Source organism: Ictidomys tridecemlineatus, chromosome 3 (assembly GCF_052094955.1).
Source record: "Ictidomys tridecemlineatus isolate mIctTri1 chromosome 3, mIctTri1.hap1, whole genome shotgun sequence".
Lineage (NCBI taxonomy): Eukaryota > Metazoa > Chordata > Mammalia > Rodentia > Sciuridae > Ictidomys > Ictidomys tridecemlineatus.
In genome coordinates, this window is record NC_135479.1 from 55828394 (window position 1) to 55847851 (window position 19458).

At 34.7% G+C, this 19458-nt stretch overlaps 1 protein-coding gene across 1 annotated transcript in view; it reads left to right on the plus strand.

Moving 5' to 3' along the window:
* Map2k4 (mitogen-activated protein kinase kinase 4) overlaps nucleotides 1–19458 on the plus strand; it is a 116503-nt gene that overhangs the window by 87024 nt on the left and 10021 nt on the right. The window contains 2 exon segments of the mRNA XM_078042904.1: nucleotides 13302–13379; nucleotides 16884–17032. Coding sequence (XP_077899030.1) covers nucleotides 13302–13379; nucleotides 16884–17032 — 227 coding nt within the window.

The following is a 19458-nucleotide window of genomic DNA, read 5'->3' on the forward strand; positions in this document are numbered from 1 at the left end:
ATTCAGAAAATCATGTATTTCTCATGATAATTAGGGGGAAATGGCACAACAGATTAAAAGGCAAGAAGTAAAAAAGCATTTGGGAAGTGGCATAATTTACACATTTAATAATAATGAAACCTAGAGAATTAAGTGAACATGTTGTCTGCACTTTTAGGACATCCCTTCGCCTTCCCCTGCCAATCTGGGAGTGAACCCAGTGGCACTTTACCACTGAGCTACATCCCCTGCCAGCACCTGCCCACATTTTTTTGTTTTGTTTTTGTTAGAGTTAGGGCCTCCCTAAGTTGCTGAAGCTGTCTTGGAACTTGTGTCTCATCCTCCTTAGTCACTGAGATGATAGGTGTGTACCACTGCATCTGGCAGGGCTTGTCTTAATACTAAGGTTGACTAAATGTTTTTGCTGCATTAGTCTGTTTTTGTTACTATAACAGAATGCCTGAAGCTGGGTTCTTGTTAAGAAAAGAGATTTGTACACCATTTATTACGTTTCTGATAAGAGCCTTCTTGTTGTATCACATTGTAGAGAAATGGAAAGAGAATTGGCTATTTGCAGAAGGGGCTAAGTGTGCCATTTGGCCTTGCTTTGTTAACTGCTCCCACAAGACCTAACTTGTGAGATCAGCATTAGTCCTTACTAAGGGTGATGCCCCCAGTGACATAATTACCTCCTGGTAGGCCCTACCTCTAAATGTTCCACAATCTCTTAATACCTTGGGGACCAAACTTCCAGCATGTGCACCTTTGGGAGATGCACTACATTCAAATCATAGCACCCTGTAACATTGGCTAAGAATTATATTTGATTTACGTAGGTTTTTAAAATTCATTTGTGGCTCAGAGCAGAATTTTTTTGAATTCAGGTAATTTTTATAAAAAAGACTTTTCATTCTTGCATAGAAATGTGGTTCACAGGTCCAAGAAGGTACAGGGCTTTGCTTTTCTTGCTGACTTTCTTTGGCTTTGGATATTGAAGGCTAACAATAAACACTCTGCTTCTAATCTTTACTAAATCAAATGAAATGAACTTGTGTCCATCCTACTTTTTGCAGCCTATATAAATGAATGAGAATGTGGTCAGCATTAATTTTAAAAGCCTTTTTCTTCCTTTTTGATGTTTTTTGACAGAAGATTTATAGTTTGTATTTAGTCTGTAGAAATTAGATTATTCATTAGATCACTTAACAGAAAAAGCACAACAAAATGTACAGTATATACGTGTTTTTTCATAAGCTAATTGTTAACGTTTTGCCACAGCTCCTCCTCCCATAAAGATGTATGTATGTTTGTGTTTTTATGTATTCAACATACTGAACCATTGAACAAAAGTTAGTTGCAATATTATTATAAAAACTTAAGTGCACATCTTCAAAGACATTCTTTTTCATGACCACAGTATCAATACCACACCTAAAAATGTAAGACTTTCATAGTATCTAGTATATAATTGATGCTCAAATTTACTTAGTGTCCCTGTCCCCCAACCCCAAAAAAGTTCATGTTAAGGTTATACATTGATTTTAGTTGGTACAGTCTTTATTTTAATTTAAACTGTCTGGACCATTCTTTCTTTATTTTCTGATGACATTGACTTTTTTTTGAAGTATTTTTAGAATATCTCACATTCTGGGTTTGTCTGATTGCTCCTTCATGATTAGATACAGACTATACATATTTTTGGTATTACTATTTTAGATGATGTAGTTACTTTGTATTGCATCACCTAACAAAGTACATAATATACATATTTGTAATGCTTACAGACATGCTTTTTTTCCTTTATCAGTTGAAACATCTGTAATGTGGAAATTACTGCCCTCATTTTTTCCCTTTGTTTGGTTTTTTCAAGTGAGTGATAATCTTTCATTTTCAAAGGATTCTCTTAACCCTCTGCTACCCTCCAACACAGATTTCTGAATATCACTTCAGTATCTCTGTCTTTTAGAACTTTCCTTCTTTTAAAATTCCTTCCATATTTGTTTATAATATGGTCTTAGATCATTGGTGAAAGATATAAAAACTCATTTCATAGCAGTACTTTCTAAAATATTTCTCAAACCTTGGTATTATAATCTCTTGAAATCTACTCTAATATTTCTTTCCTTCTATTATCTTTGTGTTAACTCTAGTGTTTCTAATTGTTAAGGTATTATGTTATTAGTGCTCTTTGTTTTTTTTAATGTAGGTGTTTATAGTTATAAATTTTCTTTTGAACACTGCTGTTTTTTATCCTTTAAATTCTATATTTTGTGTTTTATTTTCATTCATCCCAAAGTATTTCCTAATTTTACAGGGTTTTTTTTTCTTTTTTGATTTATTGGTTAACTGTGCTGTTCACATTTGTGAATTTTTTCTACTTTCATTAATTTCTAATTTCATTTCATTGTGTTCAGAGAAGATAACTGTGTGATTGAGTCTTTTAAAATTTAGTGGCATGTTTTGTGAAATAACTTGTAGTTTGTTATGGAGAATATTCCATGTGCAGTTGGAGAAGAAAATGAGTATTCTATTATGTTGGGTAGAGTTTTCTGTTTTGTTTCAGTTGGTTTATGGTGTGTCCTGTTTTGTGTTTGAGACTAACACATCTTACACTGTTTGTTTGTAGTGTTGCTTAAGTCTTCTATACTATTAATGATCTTTTGTGTAAATGTTCTATATAATTTAAAGGGGCATATTTAAGTCTGTAATTATTAATGTAAAACTGTATTTCTCCCTTCAATTCTGTCAAAGTCTGCTTTCTGTATTTTGTGATTATGTTGGTTTGTATATGTTTATATTTGTTACAGCTTCTTTAAGAAATTAACATTTTTTGGTATTTAGTGATCTTTTATCTCTTATCACAATTTTTTTTGTGTTAGAAACTATTTTGTATAATATTTGTATAACTCTCCTAGCTTACTTTTGGTTATTATTAAATTGAGTATCCATTCTCTTACTTTCAACCTATTTGTGTCTTGGGATCTAAAGAAAGTCTCTTATAGATAGCCCACAGAAAAATCATGTTTTTGCCTCTTTTGCTAACCTCTACTTTTTAATTGAAGAATTTAATTAGTTTTATTACTCATTCTCTTTTTTTTGTTCTTTATTTTCTATATGTTTAATGCCTTTTTGAAAAAATATATTTTTAGTTGTGGATGGACACAATATTTTTATTTTTATATGGTTCTGAGGATCAAACCCAGTGTCTCATGCATACTAGGCAAGCTCTCTACCACTGAGCCACAACCCTAGCCCATGCTTTATAACTTTTTTTTATAGGGTAAAGTAATAAAATTTTATTTTTCAATTACTGCACACTTTTAATCTAGCCATTATAAATGAACTGTTAAGTCCTGGGGATGTGGCTCAAGCTGTAGCACACTCGCCTGCCATGCATGCGGCCCGGGTTCGATCCTCAGCACCACATACAAACAAAGATGTTATGTCCACTGATAACTAAAAAATAAATATTAAAAAAATTCTCTCTCTCTGTCTGTCTGTCTCTTTCTCTCTCTTTAAAAAAAATAAATGAACTGTTTTAGTTAGGAAACATGCCTTTCTATTGTTGCTTTGTCTTTATTTACTTAAAAAAATTTAAATTTGTTTTACTTAGTTATACATGACAGTAGAATGCATTTAAGTACTTTGATATACATAGATGGCATGTAATTTTTCATTTTTCTGAGTATACATATTGTAGAATCATATTGGTCATGCAGTCACATATATACATAAAGTAATAATGTCTATTTCATTCTACTATCTTTCATATCCCCACATCCCCTCCCCTTCCCTTCTTTCATTTTCCTCTACCTAATCTAAGGTAATGCTATTCTTCTCTAGTTCCACCCCCCCCACCCCCCACTCCTCGCCCCCACCTTATTGTGAATTAGCATCTGCACATTCGGCCTTTGGATTTTTGGGATTGGATTATTTTGCTTAGCATAATATTCTCTAATGCCATAACTTCATTCTTCTTTAAAGCTGAGTAATATTCTATTGAATATAATATATACCACATTTTTCTTTATCCATTCATCTATTGAAAGACACCTAGGTTGTTTCCATAGTTTAGCTATTGTGAATTGAGCTGCTATAAACATTGATGTGGCTGCATAACTGTAGTATGCTGATTTTAAGTCCTTTGGGTATAACCTGAGGAATGGGATAGCTGAGTCAAATGGTAGTTCCATCCCAGGTTTTCTGAAGAATCTCTATACCACTTTCCATAGTGGTTGTACCAATTTGTAGTCCCACCAGCAATGTATGAGTATACCTTTTTTTCCACTTGTGTCCCACATTTATTGTTGACTGTGTTCTTGAGGATTGCCATTCTGACAGAGTGAGATGAAATCTTAGTGTACTTTTGATTTGCATTTCTCTAATTGCTAGAGATGTTGAACACTTTTTCATATGTTTATTGATCGATTGTATTTCTTCTTCTGTGAAGTGCCTATTCAGTTCCTTGGCCCATTTATTGATTGAGTCATTTATTTTTTTGGTATTAGTTTTTTGAGTTCTTTATATATCCTAGAGATTAATGCTTTATCAGAGGTAAAGATTTTTTCCCAATCTGTAGTCTCTCTCTTCACGTTATTGTTTCCTTTGCTGAGGAGAAGTCTTTTAATTTGAATCTATCCCATTTATTGATTCTTGATTTTACTTCTTGCACTGTAAGAGTCTTATTAATAAGGAAGTCAGATTCTATGCTGACATGGTGAAGATTTGGGCCTACTTTTTCTTCTATTAGGCGCAGAGTCTCTGTTCTAAGGCCTAAGTCTTTGATACACTTTGAGTTGTATTTTATGCAGGGTGAGAGATAGAGGTTTAATTTCATTTTGCTACATATGGATTTCCAGTTTTGCCAGCACCATTTGTTGAATAGGCTATTTTTTTTCCAGTGAATGTTTCTGGCACCTTTGTCTAGTATGACATAATCGTATTCATGTGGGTTTGCCTCTGTGTCCTCTATTCTTCAAGGATCATGTTGAATAGAATTGGTGAAAGAGGACATCCTTGTCTTGTTCCAGTTTTTAGGGGGAATGCCTTCAACTTTTCTCCATTTAAAATGGTACTGGCGTTGGGTTTAGCATATATAGCTTTTGCAATGTTGAGGTATGTTCTTACTATCTCTAGTTTTTCCAGTGTTTTGAACATGAAGTTGGGCTATATTTTGTCAAATGCTTTTTTCTGCATATTTTGATATGATTATATGATTCTTGTTTTTAAGTCTATTAATATGATAAATTAAGTTTTGATTTACTTCTGGTTTTTGGTTTGTCTTAGCGTTCCCTTTGTTCGAATATTCCTGTAGTATAGATCCTAAATTTGGTCTTTTCATGTTATCCCATAATTCTTGGATGTTCTCTTCATGGTTTCTTACCATCTTCTCTGCATGGTTACCTCTACTTTCATGGTTATATATTTTGTCTTTATTATCTGAGGTTCTGTCTTCCAAATGGTCTTGTCTGTTGGTGATGCTTTGTATGGAATTTATAATTTGGTTTACTGATTCCTTTATTTTGAAGATTTCTACTTTTTTTTTCTTTTCATAATCTCTGACTTTATTGAAGTGATCTTTTATGTATTTTGTCTTTGATTTCATTCCTTATACTGCCCTTTACTTCACAGATCAATTTAACCATGTACAACCTGAACTTCTTGGACATTTCTTCTGCTGTATTATCAGTGGCTTCTGTTGCTGAAGCATCTTAGATTGTTTGGGGTGCTTTCTTCCCTTAATTTCATGTTGTTAGTGTGTTTTCCCATCTAGAAGTATGGATCTAAGGCAGCACAAATTCCATCCTGTAGAACTATAGTGTCCCTGAAGGTTTCCAGAACCTCACCTTTAATTGTGAGACCAATATCAACAGCACCCACTGTGCACAATATATCTCCTTAAACCTAATAGCTCACACTAAGGTGTCTACTGTTTTCCTGCATTAAACCAAAATGATGAGTTCAATAACTATAGTATAAACAGAAAATTTGTTAAAATGGTTTACAATTTCAAATAGACGAGAGAACAGAGGTAGTATAGTATGTGATGTTCTTGAGGGGAAAAAGAGAGAAGCTAGAATTAAAAATTCACAGGAAGAGTGGAAGAGGAGTCAACAGAGATTGGCTGTTGGTTGGAGAAAAGTTGGAAAGAAAATCCAAGAAAACATAAAAGAGAGGAAGAGTACGAACAAAGAGAAAAAATTAAAGACATAAGACTAAAACAAAAATGCAAAACACCATTCATATACATTGTCCTCCACACACTGATGCATAAAGAGCACCCTGTTGCAAATGTGACAGAGATATTAGCGAATCAAAAAATAAAATAAATTAAATCTCGAGGGAAAGTCGAACTGTCTCTGTGAGTGTTCAAAAGTTTCTTAGCCCTATCTCTGACATCTCTCAGGATCTCCAGACCCAGATCAGCCCTCGAAAACCCAGTCACTATCCCAACCGATCTGGGCTTCAGATACCTCAGGCTCTGCTATGCTGTAGTCCCAAGATCTCAATGCTGCTCCTACTTGCAGAGAGACCACCAGGATATACTCTAGCAAAGGAGCAACCCTGACATTCAGCAGCAAGACGAGCCACCAGCACTCCCAGCAGGAAGACCCCAGGCGCCTCCAAACCCACAGGCACCCCCACACTGGACCTTCAGGTTCCGACAGGAGTCCCCAGAGGCTGTTGTGGTTGTGGTGGTAAACCTGCTGGCACCAAGCCCCAGGCTCTGGTTGGTGTCCCAAAATTGTTGCAGCCACGTGCAACCAAACCTGGAATCTCCCCTGCAACAGTCCTTTAGAAGGTGGTAGCAGCAGTAGTGGCAGTGGTTGTTGGCAGCAGGCAGCTGGTCAGCAGCAGTGGTGGCTGCACCTGCAGCTATGGGATTAGCAGTGGTGTCCGCCTCACTTGTGTCCTGGGCATCGGTGTCTTCTGTGGCAGCAGCAGGTCGTTGCAGCTGCAGGGGCAGCAGCACTTAGAAGGAAGACCTCCAGGTGACCATGGGATGGCAGCAGTGACATCAGAGGCAGCAGTGAAGGTGGTAGAGGTGCAGGTGGCAGCTGATTGGACAGGAGAACTCCATTCATCAGTGGCAGTGGCCAGGGAAGTAGCTTCAAAGGTAGCCGAGGCTGTGCCCAAAAAAGAGAATCTGGACATGGCAGCTGCCTCTGTGGCAGCCGCATCTGCAGTTTTATACCTTTTTTAAAAATAATTTTTCCTCTATTTCTGCCCTTTTTCTGTTATTTGAATTTTTGTGTTATGGCTTTTTGATTCCCTTCTCATTCATTTTTACATTTTTAGATAGTTTATTGATGATTATCATCTTCATTACAATTAGCCCCTTAAATTTATAATAGTTTAGTTTGAATTAATGCTACCTTAGTTTCAAAAGCATACAAACTGTTCATATAGAGTCCCCCGTGTTGTTATCGTCACTAATCATGTCAGTCCATTGTGTGTGTCTGATAACGATCTATAATTATTATTTTGTGCATTCATCTTTGAAATATTTAAGAAGCAAAAAGAGGATTTGTAAATTAGAAATATAATTATATGGCCTTTATATTTACGTATGTAGTTATTTTGCCAGCTTTTTTTTTTTTTAACTTCTTCATATGGCTTAGTACAGTCTAATGCCCTTTTAAGCTGTCGTTTTTATTTCTCTGAGAAAATTTTATTTCTTCTTCAGTTTTGGAGAATGGTTTTGCTGGATAAGGAATTGAGTGCAGTTAAAGTGATTGTCTATGGGGAAGGATGAGGGCCCGGTGCCATGAACTGAGGAGCAAAACTTAAGTTGATTCTCTCTCTGCATCTGATTGAAGAAAGAAAGAAAGAAAAAAGCCGAAGTTGATGTATTTCTATAGTAGGATGGTTACTTCCTTCTTCTTAGATTGCCCAAACCTTACTGGGTTTCTATTTCTCCAAAGGCCTGGTTTTGCCCATTTCCTTCAATTCTGTAAGCTACTCCATTTTGCCTGTAAATACCCTATATTCTTTTTCCCCCTAGAAGGTAGCAGAATCAATCTCTTTTGCTTGCCATCAAAGTACTCAATGAATGTGTCCTTGGGGATATATCAAGAGTCTTCTCAGGGGACAGACTTCTGGGTCTGCCTCTAAGCTGCTTTGTGTCCAAGGCCGTGACTACAATTTGGTAGAGATAAGAACACTTTTAAAGATCTTGTTTCTGGCTGAAGTATTGATGTCCCAACACTTTTCACAGTGTCTGGTGTACAATAAGGAGACATTGAATATCTTTTGAACTAATGACAGCTCTTACCACTTTTAGGTTGCATTTTTCTTGATTTAGTATATGGTTGCTGTAGACCTATGATTATACACCCCAACCCCAAATTTTGACAAAAATCAGTTCTTTTTTTGGTACCAGTATTGAACCCAGAGGTCCTTAACCACTGAGTCACATCTCCAGCCCTTTTTTATTTTTTATTTTTTGATAGGGTTTTGCTGAGTTGCTCAGGGCCTCACTAAATTTTGAAGCTGGCTTTGTGCTTATGAGCCTCCTGCCTCAGCCTCCTGAGTTGCTGGGATTACAGGTGCACCCACTGTGCCTCATTTGACAAATTCCATTGTTTTTATTTTTCTGTTTCTCTGAAAGTATGATCCCCTGCAGGGTACCTTCTCTGCTATTTTTCATTAATGTCACCCTGACATTTTTAATGAAGACAGGTCATTTCACTGTTAAACTTTTAAAAGAATTTGGAAACAGTATATAAAAGTGGCCTTTTCAACATTTTATTACTAAATAAGATACATATTTTTTGGAAAAACAACCAATTTCTTTGGCCAAGTAAGTTAAAGATACTGAGAAAAATCATAATTTAAATATTTTTAAAATCCTAAATATTTGTTTTGCAGCATACCTGTTAGTAGCTAAAAGAATTTCTATTCTCTGGAAAATAATTCATTTAATGTTATAATGTAATGTGAATCTTTAAATCAGGATTTTCAACTGAAAATTCTGTAGTATAGTCACATAAGACTCTGCCATAACTGTTTATAGCTTTTGGTCATTAATTAAATATCAGGTTTTAAAAACTGGCTTAAAAATTAAAGGCTTAAAACCACAATGAGGTACCACTTCATATCTGATAGGATGACTAGAATCAACAAGTCAGATAATAATGTTGCAGAGGGTATGGAAAAATTGGAACTTCCATATACTTCTGGTAAGAGTATAAAATGGTATAGCCACTTGGGAAAATTCTGGCAGTTCCTCAGGTATTTAAAATAGAGGTATTATAGGAACAAGAGGTTTAGTCCCTGGAGACCTGAAGACATATATCCATACAAAAACTTATACATGAATGTTGATAGCAACATTTATGATATATAAAAGGTAGAAATGTCAATCAGTTGATGAATTGGCAAACAAAATTTGGATAATCTATATAATGGGTGACTAGTCACAAAAAGGAAGATGTATAAATGTATAGCTACATCCTCCAGCTTGGTTAAACTTGGAAACATTATGCTAAATGGAAGAAGCCAAATACAGAAAACCAAGGGAAATTTATTACTGACAAAATGATTAGTGGTTATTTAGAACTAGTGATATAAGAAGGATGGGGGTACAGTAGGGTGGTGATTACCAAGGGGTCCAAATTTAATTATTTTTTTTAAAGTGGTAAAAATATTCTAAAGTTAACAGTGCTCATGGTTGCACATTATCTGTGAATACACTGAAAGTTATTGAATTGTACACTTTAAATGGGTGAATTATATAGGTATATAGATTATATCTTAATAAATCTGAAAAAATAAATATGAACACCAGTAGTGATTTTGTGAGTCGGTACTGAAACCCCTGGATGTGTGTACTACAGAGAATTTTGACCTAGAGAAGTCAAAAACAGTAAACAAATATCCAACACTGGTATCATCTTTGGAAATGTTGATTTGCAGTTGAGTTAACCAATACAATTTTTTTAGTAGTTGAATTTTTTTTTTTTTAAATATGAGATGACTGCCTCTTATCTGGGCATAAGTTGGTGTTGGGCTAAAAAGGACTTTTTACTTCCATTTTGAATTTCCTAAGGATTCCCAAGACTTATTGCCCAGTAAAGCATATTGGAATATTTAGGAAGAGATTCCAGGTCTGATTTTTCCTCATTCCAAAGGATGTATATGTATTCTTATTCCCAAATAAATATCCGGTGACACTGTTTTTATCTATTACCTTTAAATAATTTATCCCTAGTTTCTTGATATTTTCACTCCTCAATGATTTTGAAATCCCATTGTATTATTATTTTCTACTTTTGAAAATGTTAAATATGTTTGAAGAATTCTACACTGATATTTTATAAATGTGTTTCTTATTAGAAGATTGTGTCTCTGTTAAAAATATTAAAACTAAGAATACAGAAAGACTTCATTTTGTTTTGTTTTATTGTGCTTTATAGATATTGTGTATTGTACAAATTCAAGGTTTGTGCCAACCATGTGTTGAGCAAGACATTTGGTGCCATTTTTTCAATAGTATGTGTTCACTTTGTCTCTGTGTCACATTTGGTAATTTTAAAAATATTTCAAATTTGTTCATTGTTGTGACATGTATTTTGGTGGTTTATGACCAGTGGTCTTCCATGTAATTGTTTTTAGTGCCAGGAACTGCACCTTTACAAGAAGGTGAACTTAATTGATAAATGTTGCATGTATTCAGACTGCTCCATTGACCAGTCTTGCCCCAACCCCCTACTCGGGCCTATTTCCTAAGACACACCAACACACCAGTATTGGAATTAGGCCAATTAATTATCTTACGGTGGCCTTTAAGTATTAAGTAAAAGGAGTTGTCTCTGGTCTCTCTCTTCAAATCAAAAAGTGAGGGATGATTAAACTAGGAAGGCATTTATTTTAAACTTAATGGAAAAACTCATATGCCAAATGCTAGGCCTGTTGCTCCTGTTAGTCAAATTGTTAACACAAAGGAAAAGTTCTTGAAATAAATTAAAAGTGCTAACTCCAGTGAACACACCAAAGAACAAAATAGTGAAACAGCCTAATTGCCGATATGGACAAAATGGTTTGGATATAAGTTAAATCAGCCACACTGTTCCAAAGATTAACCAGAGCAAGGTCCTAAGTCTCTTCCATTACTGTGAAGGCTTAGAGAAAAGTTTAGCAGAGGTTAATTCATAAGGTTTAAGAAGTCATCTAAGTAACATAAAAGTGCAATTACTAATGTAGAAGCTATAACAAGTTATCCAGAAGATCTAGTTAAGATATTTGATGAAGGTGTCCACATTAAATAATATATTTTCATTATAGACAAAATAGCCTTCTGTTAGAAGATGCCATCTAGGACTTTAAAGATTGCCTGGCTTTATGGGATAGGCTGACCTTCCTGTTAGAGGCTCATGAAGCTGGTAAAGTTGAAGCCAGTCCTTATTTACCATTCTGAAAATCATGGGGCCTTTAAGAATTATGCTAAGTCTCCTCTACCTGTTTTGTAAATGAAACAGTAAAATAAAGCTTGGATGACAGCATATCTAATTAAGCATGGTTTACTGGATACTTTAAACCCATTATTAAGAACTTCTGCTCAGAAAAAAAATGATTCCTTTCAATATTATTAATTATTGACAATGCACTTGGTTACCCAAGAGCTCTGATTGCAATATTCATCAAAATTAAAGTTATTTTCTTCCCTGCTGACAATATCCATTCTGCATTCCATGAAACAAGAAGTAATTTAGACTTTCATTTTTTATTATTTAAGAATACTTTTTATAAGGCTATTTCTGACAGGGATAGCGATTCCTCTAATAGATCTGGGCAACATATCAATTGTAAACCTTCTGGAAAGGATTCACCATTTTAAATGCCATTAGAAATAACTGAGACTCATGGGAGGAGGTAAAAATATTGACATTAATAGGAGTTTGGAAGAAGTTGATTGCAGATCTTACGGGGTTCAAGACTTGAGGGGTTCAAGATGTCAGTGGAGGTATGAACTGTAGAACTTGTGGAAAGAGGAGAATTGAAAGTGTTCCTCTTCAAGGTGTGACTGGATTACTGCAATCACGTGATGAAACTTTAAATAGAGAAGGAATTTCTTCTTAGGGATGAACAAAAGAAAGTGGTTGCTTGAGATGAAATCCACTGGTGAAGATGCTTCAACATTGTTGAGACCACTGGACTTCACTTTTAATTTTCTATATTTTTCAGATGAATATTAGTATATTTATAAAAATAGATGTAATTTTATTGGTATTTTATTAAGCTTTGTAAATTAACTTGATGGTTGCTTTTTTAGAATATTGAGTCCTCCCAATGGAAAACTCATTTATTGCTGCTGATGCTGGATGGAATATTTTTTTCTCTTGATTGAATAGACGGGAGTTTTATGTACTATGATTGTAATAAGGTTAATAAATGTATTCACAACTAAAAACAAAGTAAATAGCTTTTCATAAATATTTATGCAGCATAGTATTCATGTTCAAATTAAAATATATAGGTCTCCAAATTAGTTGTTGCTGATAGGCAGAGTGTAATACAGTCAGCTGTTAATGCTTTTCTGGGCATTTCTTTTTAGCAACAGTTATTATCAGCCTTAGCTAAGGATCCATTGTTGATTCTGTGCCAGTGATACTCTCACTTTCTTTTCTTCTCCATCCCTGGCATTACTGTGTAAATGATGGCACCTAATTTCAAGGAAATGTAAAGGTGCTCCCTTTACAGAAATTACTAAAAGTGGTTTTTGCTTTTCAAATAACAAGGTAATATATTGACTGTACTGCAGTGCTTTGATTTAGCTAATAATGAATAATAGAGATTTTCAAACATAATACATAATTGATAAATTTAGATTTATTGTGAAGAATGGGTAAAATAATTATAATGAATTTAGGCTAATGTTTTGCTTTTGTGTCTCAAATATATTGTGGTTTGGTTTTGTCCACTGAAACAAGACTAGTAAAATTAGAAGACAGCTTTTCCCCCTGTACAGCTAAACTAAGTTTTACTAATCTAACTTTGTAATTTTTTATATTTTCAATTTTTTTTTTTCCTTTTTCCCCTATTGACATTCTCAGTTTCAGCTTTATAAATGCTTTGGGTCCTTAGGGGAAGAAATTGAAAGAGTTGCTGTGTGTTCCCTTCATGAAAGCAGCCATTGAATTATTATTTTTTTGTTTGTTTTCAATATAATAATGGCTTCCTGTTATTCCCATTCTTATGGTAAACATAGATCCTCTAGGAATGTGCTAGTATTTTAACTACCTTCCCAACTATTGGCTTCCAATTGTGTGTTCCTTGAGGGTAAGCATAGTTAGTAACCTTGATTTCTCTTTGTGTTCTAGCCTGAAAGAATAGACCCAAGTGCATCACGACAAGGATATGATGTCCGCTCTGATGTCTGGAGTTTGGGGATCACATTGGTATGTTTAGGTTGACCCAACCTTGTCATAATAGTATAACAGTAGGAAAGTTAGAAGTGAAACATACTGAGGAAAGAACAATGAGAACTTGACTCATTTGCAGCGAGCAACCAGAAACAAATAAGCTCTTTATACCAGTGGATTGTACTGAAATTTTGATCACATAGAAAAAGTATCCTAGTTTGGGTTGATTTAATGAAAAATCATAAACTGCATGATTTACCAAGGAATAGAAATTGATTTCTTACAGGTCTGGAGGATTTGAAACCCAATATCTAGATGCTGACAGATTTTTGTGTCTAGTGAACTGCAGAAGGGCCAAGGGACTTATCTGGGGTCTGTCTTGTAGGGGCAGTAATTCCATTTATGAGGGCTCTACCTTCCTGATCTAATGACTTCCCTAAGACTCCATTTCCTAATACTGTCACCTTGGAAATTGAGTTTCAACATATATTCGACACTCCCCTCCCAAAGTACTAGAGTGTGAATCCAGGGGTATTCTACCATTGAGCTGTATCCCCTGTCCTTTTTATTTTATTTTTTAAAATTCTAAGACAGGCTGTCCCTAGGTTGCCAAAGCTGGCCTTGAACTTGGTGTTCTCTTGCCTCAGCCCTGAGTAGCTAGGATTATGGGCATGTGCCACTGTGCCTGGCCATTCATTCAGATTTTAAGGGAATATAAACACTTAGTCTGTAACAATATCTTTATGTGCTTATTTCCAGTTTTCCAAATTTTAGTTTTTACCAGGACTTGTTGAGATTTTTCTGATTTTGGAAAGGTTCTATACTTTCTTCTACATTGTTTGTGAATTTTCTGCACAAGATGGGACTGGCCTGTGAGATAGCATAAACCTTTCTTTTCCATTTTTCTTTCAGTTTGAGCTACCTAAGATCCCATAGTTGAGATTCAAAAATTCATGGCAGTGAGCTTTATTGTAGTTTTTCAAATAAGCTCCATTTATTTTCATTGGCATTGCCAGAATAATATACTCTTTCTAGTTATTCTTTTTTAAAATTTTTCTTAAGAAAAACACTTTTATTTATTTATTTTTTATGTGGTGCTGAGGACCGAAACCAATGCCTCAGGTATGCTAGGCAAGCACTCTACCACTGAGCCACAACTCCATCCCACTAGTTATTCTTGATGAGTAATATTACCAGACTAATGAATTCTCTGTATAGTTTAAGGCTAATTGCTCACCTCTGCAAAGAACTCTACCTACTTTTTTCTTGTGTCCAAATACAGGAGATACTTCTTACAATCATTTCTGATTGTGAAACTAACTGGCTAAAGAAGGGTCTTGACAACTGCTTCTAAAGACTCTAGCAAGACCTGTAGTTTGTATGAATTCAGAAATATCTATCTGCAACAATATCAATTATGTTAAAGAACACATACATGAAGAATTTTGTTTTATGAAAGTTTTTTTTTTTTTTTTTTTTTTTTTTTTTTTTTTTAGTGTAGTACTGGGAATTGAACCCAAGACCTTGCTTGTGCCTGTTAGTCAAGTGTTATATCACTGAGCTATAGCCCTAGACCTTTACATCTTTTTAAAATTTTAGATACTAAATTTAATTTCTGTACACATTTTTAGTGAAATAATTTATATGGTTTATACTGAAGTCATGAGTAAATAAATGAAACTATTAAAGCTATTGTACATTTAGAATGTATTGTTTGAAGTCATTGATGGATATTGGACATTTTTTCTTCACTGACTCATGCCACAGAGCAGTTTGGAAAGCACCCTTCTCTCTACTCTGCTATCTTCACCTCCCCAGACCTTTAAAATTTTAACAAAGAAAATTTTTAAAGCAAATTTCTTGAAGTACTTTTGTCTAACCCTTGTTATTTAAAAGCAAGGTGTTTAGTACTTGCACTTATTTAATAATTTATTTTTCATAGGAATAATAAAAAAATTATGACATATATGAAATTAGTTACTAAATCCTGAGTATTTTATGGTATATAAGCCCCTTTTTTCTTCTTTTATTTTATTAAAATCTGTTCTCAAGAATGAATCTAATGAAATTATTCCTAATGCTACGAGTAGCCATTTGTTTCTTTCAAAGCATTTGTAATTTTAACAAAGAAACCTCAGCCAAAGGAAAAAATTTCATGAGTGCATGCATACCTTCTTGCTTTCCCACATATGCATAAATGAGGGGACAACAGAGATCTAACAGAGGCCTTTGGTGGTATTGGGGGGTTACTGGGAATTGAACCAGGGACAGTTTACCTCTGAGCTATATGCCCAGTCTTTTTTATTTTTGAGAGTGTCTTGTTAAATTGCCCAAGCTGGCCTTGAACTTGTGATCCTCCTGCCTCAGCCTCCTGAGTCCTGGGGATTATAGGCATGTGCCACTGTGCCCAGCTTTTAAAACAGGCTTTTTCAGAGAGAAAAGGCTGAAACAGTTTTCTGAGATGGTGTTTGTTCACATTCATACTCTGTTTCTCTCCCTCTCCGCCCCCTCTCCCCCACTCTCTGATGCCATCTTTCTTTATATTATTTGGTATCTCATTCTCCTGTGTCAGCTACATGTTAAAACACATAAAATGGGATTCATTATGCTATGCAGCAGACAGTTTCTTTCTTAAAAAGCATAACTCCTAGGTTTTCATTATATTCAGAACAGAGTAGGGAAAAGGTGAGAATATGAGTACTTGATTTTGATTCTTGATGAATTGGAGATTCTGTCCTGAGTTCTTTACTCAGAGTGAAGGATTTGACCCTGACTTGATTTCTTCTGTAATAATAAAATCTGATTGTTATTGAAGTTGCAGTAACTACAGAATAACTGTAGAATAGGATCTACACATTGTTTTCTCTAAACTCGGATTAGAGTACTTTTTTTTTTTTTGTACCAGGATTGAACCCAGGAGTGCTTAACTACTGAGCCACAGCACTAGCCCCTTTATATATATATATAATTTTTTTTTTGAGACAGGGTCTTGATAAGTTGCTTAGGACTTTGCTAAATTGTTGAGGCTGACTTTGATCCTCTTGCCTCAGCCTTCTAAGCCACAGGATTACAAGCAGGTGCCACTGCACCCTGCCAGATTAGGTTTATGATTATTGAATTTTGTATTAACTTACAAGGGAATATGACCGCTCTACTAGACCATGGCCTTCCACTCAGGTAATTACAAATTGTGCAGAAAGCCTGTACTAAAAAAATGTTATAAACCAAGCTTCCAGATTCTCTTATATAAAGGAGTTAGAAACAGAGACTGACCAGGGCATGCATTGTGGGGACATAATTTAGGTTAAATTTTGGTGTTTACCTTTAGTCCAAGTCCTCAAATTTGATCCATAGTTTTCTAAATAAAACATAAGGCACTTACTCATCTGAAGATTCTGAAGATACTACCCCTACCTTATCTTAGTTGATTCAAGGCTTTTACAGAGTTTTGCTTGGAGTTTAGATTATCATCATAGTCATTCCAGTGGGGAGTAATAAGTAATGCTTAGTATATTTTACTTTTTCCTCTGTTCTCTTTAGTACGAGTTGGCCACAGGCCGATTTCCTTATCCAAAGTGGAATAGTGTATTTGATCAACTAACACAAGTTGTGAAAGGAGATCCTCCACAGCTGAGTAATTCTGAGGAAAGGGAATTCTCCCCAAGTTTCATCAACTTTGTCAACTTGTGGTGAGTACTTGATTATGAAATCCCAAACACATGTGATGAGAATAGCAATATTATTTCATATTAACAACATTGTATAAATAGGAGGGACCCTTGGTCACATCATCCTGACTTCCAGGCTAGGACTCTGGCTCTCTGTGATGGTGTGAAAGGCACTAGCTAGCCTGCACAGAACTCCCTCCTATTCTGCTGCTCAGGTATGTGTGAGAACTGTGGGTGGTGAAGCTGCTGCCTCCAGACTTCTAGTACCTGTACAACCAGGTTAAACCTCTAGGTGAGACTGCTGATCATCTTATCCTGATGTGGTTCTCACAATGAAATGAGAAAGAAAGATTTCTAGGTATATTTATTAAATTATTTATTTATTACAATCACTTGAAAGCTTTAAAAGTCAAGACATTGCCATATCAGACTTTCAGGCGTGGATCTTTACTCTGATACAACAGAACATTGGGCGTATGTAGTAAGGTCAGGACCAAGACTTAATTAGTAGAACTATATATATTTGCTCTCTGAAACCTTATTTCAAAGATGGTGAGGACCCCACATTTGTTGATATTGTCTGTCTACTTTTAAAAAGAGTTCTTTTATGTGTGTATTTGACACCTACAAATAAATATATTTAGATACGGCAATAATATCTGACTGTTGTAGTCTCCATTTTAAATAGAACCCTTTTGTTACATGAATATTTTGATAATTACTTGTTATTCAACCTGATATAAAGATAGTCTATCTGGCTTCTGCTTATAAACCTATCTAGTATATCTTATTTATTCTTAGCATGCCTTCCCCACCCCCACCCCTATTTTTTTTTTTTTTGCCAGGAAGGCTGTTTGCACTCTGTCTGGGTCTTTAAACATTTCTATTTCAGGGTCTAATCTTGTCCTCTCTTTGAATAATTAGAAAATATTGTCTAACTGTACTTTTCAAGTATCTTTCATCTTTTCTACCCAAATTCTCCTTTTGTATTGGTATTTCAGAGGGGAAAGAAAGATTTCTAGGTATATTTATTAAATTATTTATTTTTTGTAGTACTTGAGATTGAACGAACCCAAGAGCACCCTAACTGAGCTATACCCTCAGCCCTTTTTATTTTATTTTAAGATACTTTCTCATTAAGTTGCCCAGGCTTGCCTACAATCATATAGCTAGGATTACAGGTCTATTTTTTCCTTTTTTAAAAATAATCTTTTTTTGGTACTAATTTGCACATGATACATGCAGTTTATAATTATATATATGTGATCATTCTACATACTCTTTTTTAATGAAATATTTGGTTAAAAATCCTGTGTCACATCTAAAATGATTACCTATGGACCTTGCATCAGAGTTCGTTTCTTTTTAATTCCTAGATCTCTTTATTGGTTTTGTTTTATGTATGTATAGTACATGCATTATGTTTTTATTTCAGTTTCCTTCGGTGCAATAATGGTTAATAGTTACAGATAAAATCTTTCAGGTCTACAGTTGAAGTATATTTATTTCTAGGCATGCTTATATTCACTTTCCACCTTTGTCTTTTCTTCCTATCACATATCCTTATCTTGGATATTGTCAGTCATCTCTAACCTGGATCATTCAGTTTTCTAATTATTTTCCTCATAATCCAGCAATACCATGTTCTTTTTATCAGTTCTGTTTTTTTATGATGCATATCTGAGCATGTTGCTTCTCTGTGTAAAATTATATAGGCAAGCATTCTTAGTGGAGTAATAGTGTCCTCAAGGAAGCTAAATTTGATTTTGGAGAGACAGAAAATCTTGAATTATACATTGGATTGTAGCCCTGCCTCTCTAGACCTATAGAAAATAAAATGATTCACAGTACATCTGTGGATTTAAATTTCCTAGTAGGAAAGGGCAATAATGAAAAAAAGATTAAGAAACACTGTTCTGGAGATTTTTAAATTCTTAGAATAGTCTAAGTTAACATTACTTTCAAAGCCCAATGAGTTGGATTTGGTTTATTGCTCTAGCCACATTTCTCACTCTTTGCACTTTTTTTCCTGCAAAACTGAATTTCTTCTGTTTTATAAATTAAAAGCACAAGGAGAATAATAGAGTATTTTTATCACCCTGAAATAGATAAAGATTTTCATAGAGATATTTGACTTGGGACAGACTCTGTAAAGAGTACTTATAAATACAAAACCCTTTTAAATAGGAAAATGACAACCCAAAATGGCAAAATATTTTAAGGCACTTTGAAAGATGATATGTTTAAGAGATCAGTAAATAGATTAAAGGGTGCTCACTCAGCATTATTGGTCACCAGGGGAAAGCAAATCATAATTACAATGAGATAACCACTGCAATCACCAGAACACCACAATTTAAAAGACTGACAGTTCCAAGTGTTGGTGAGGATCTGAAACACCTGGAAGTTCCATACATACCTTGTAGGAGTGTTGACTAATGCAGTCC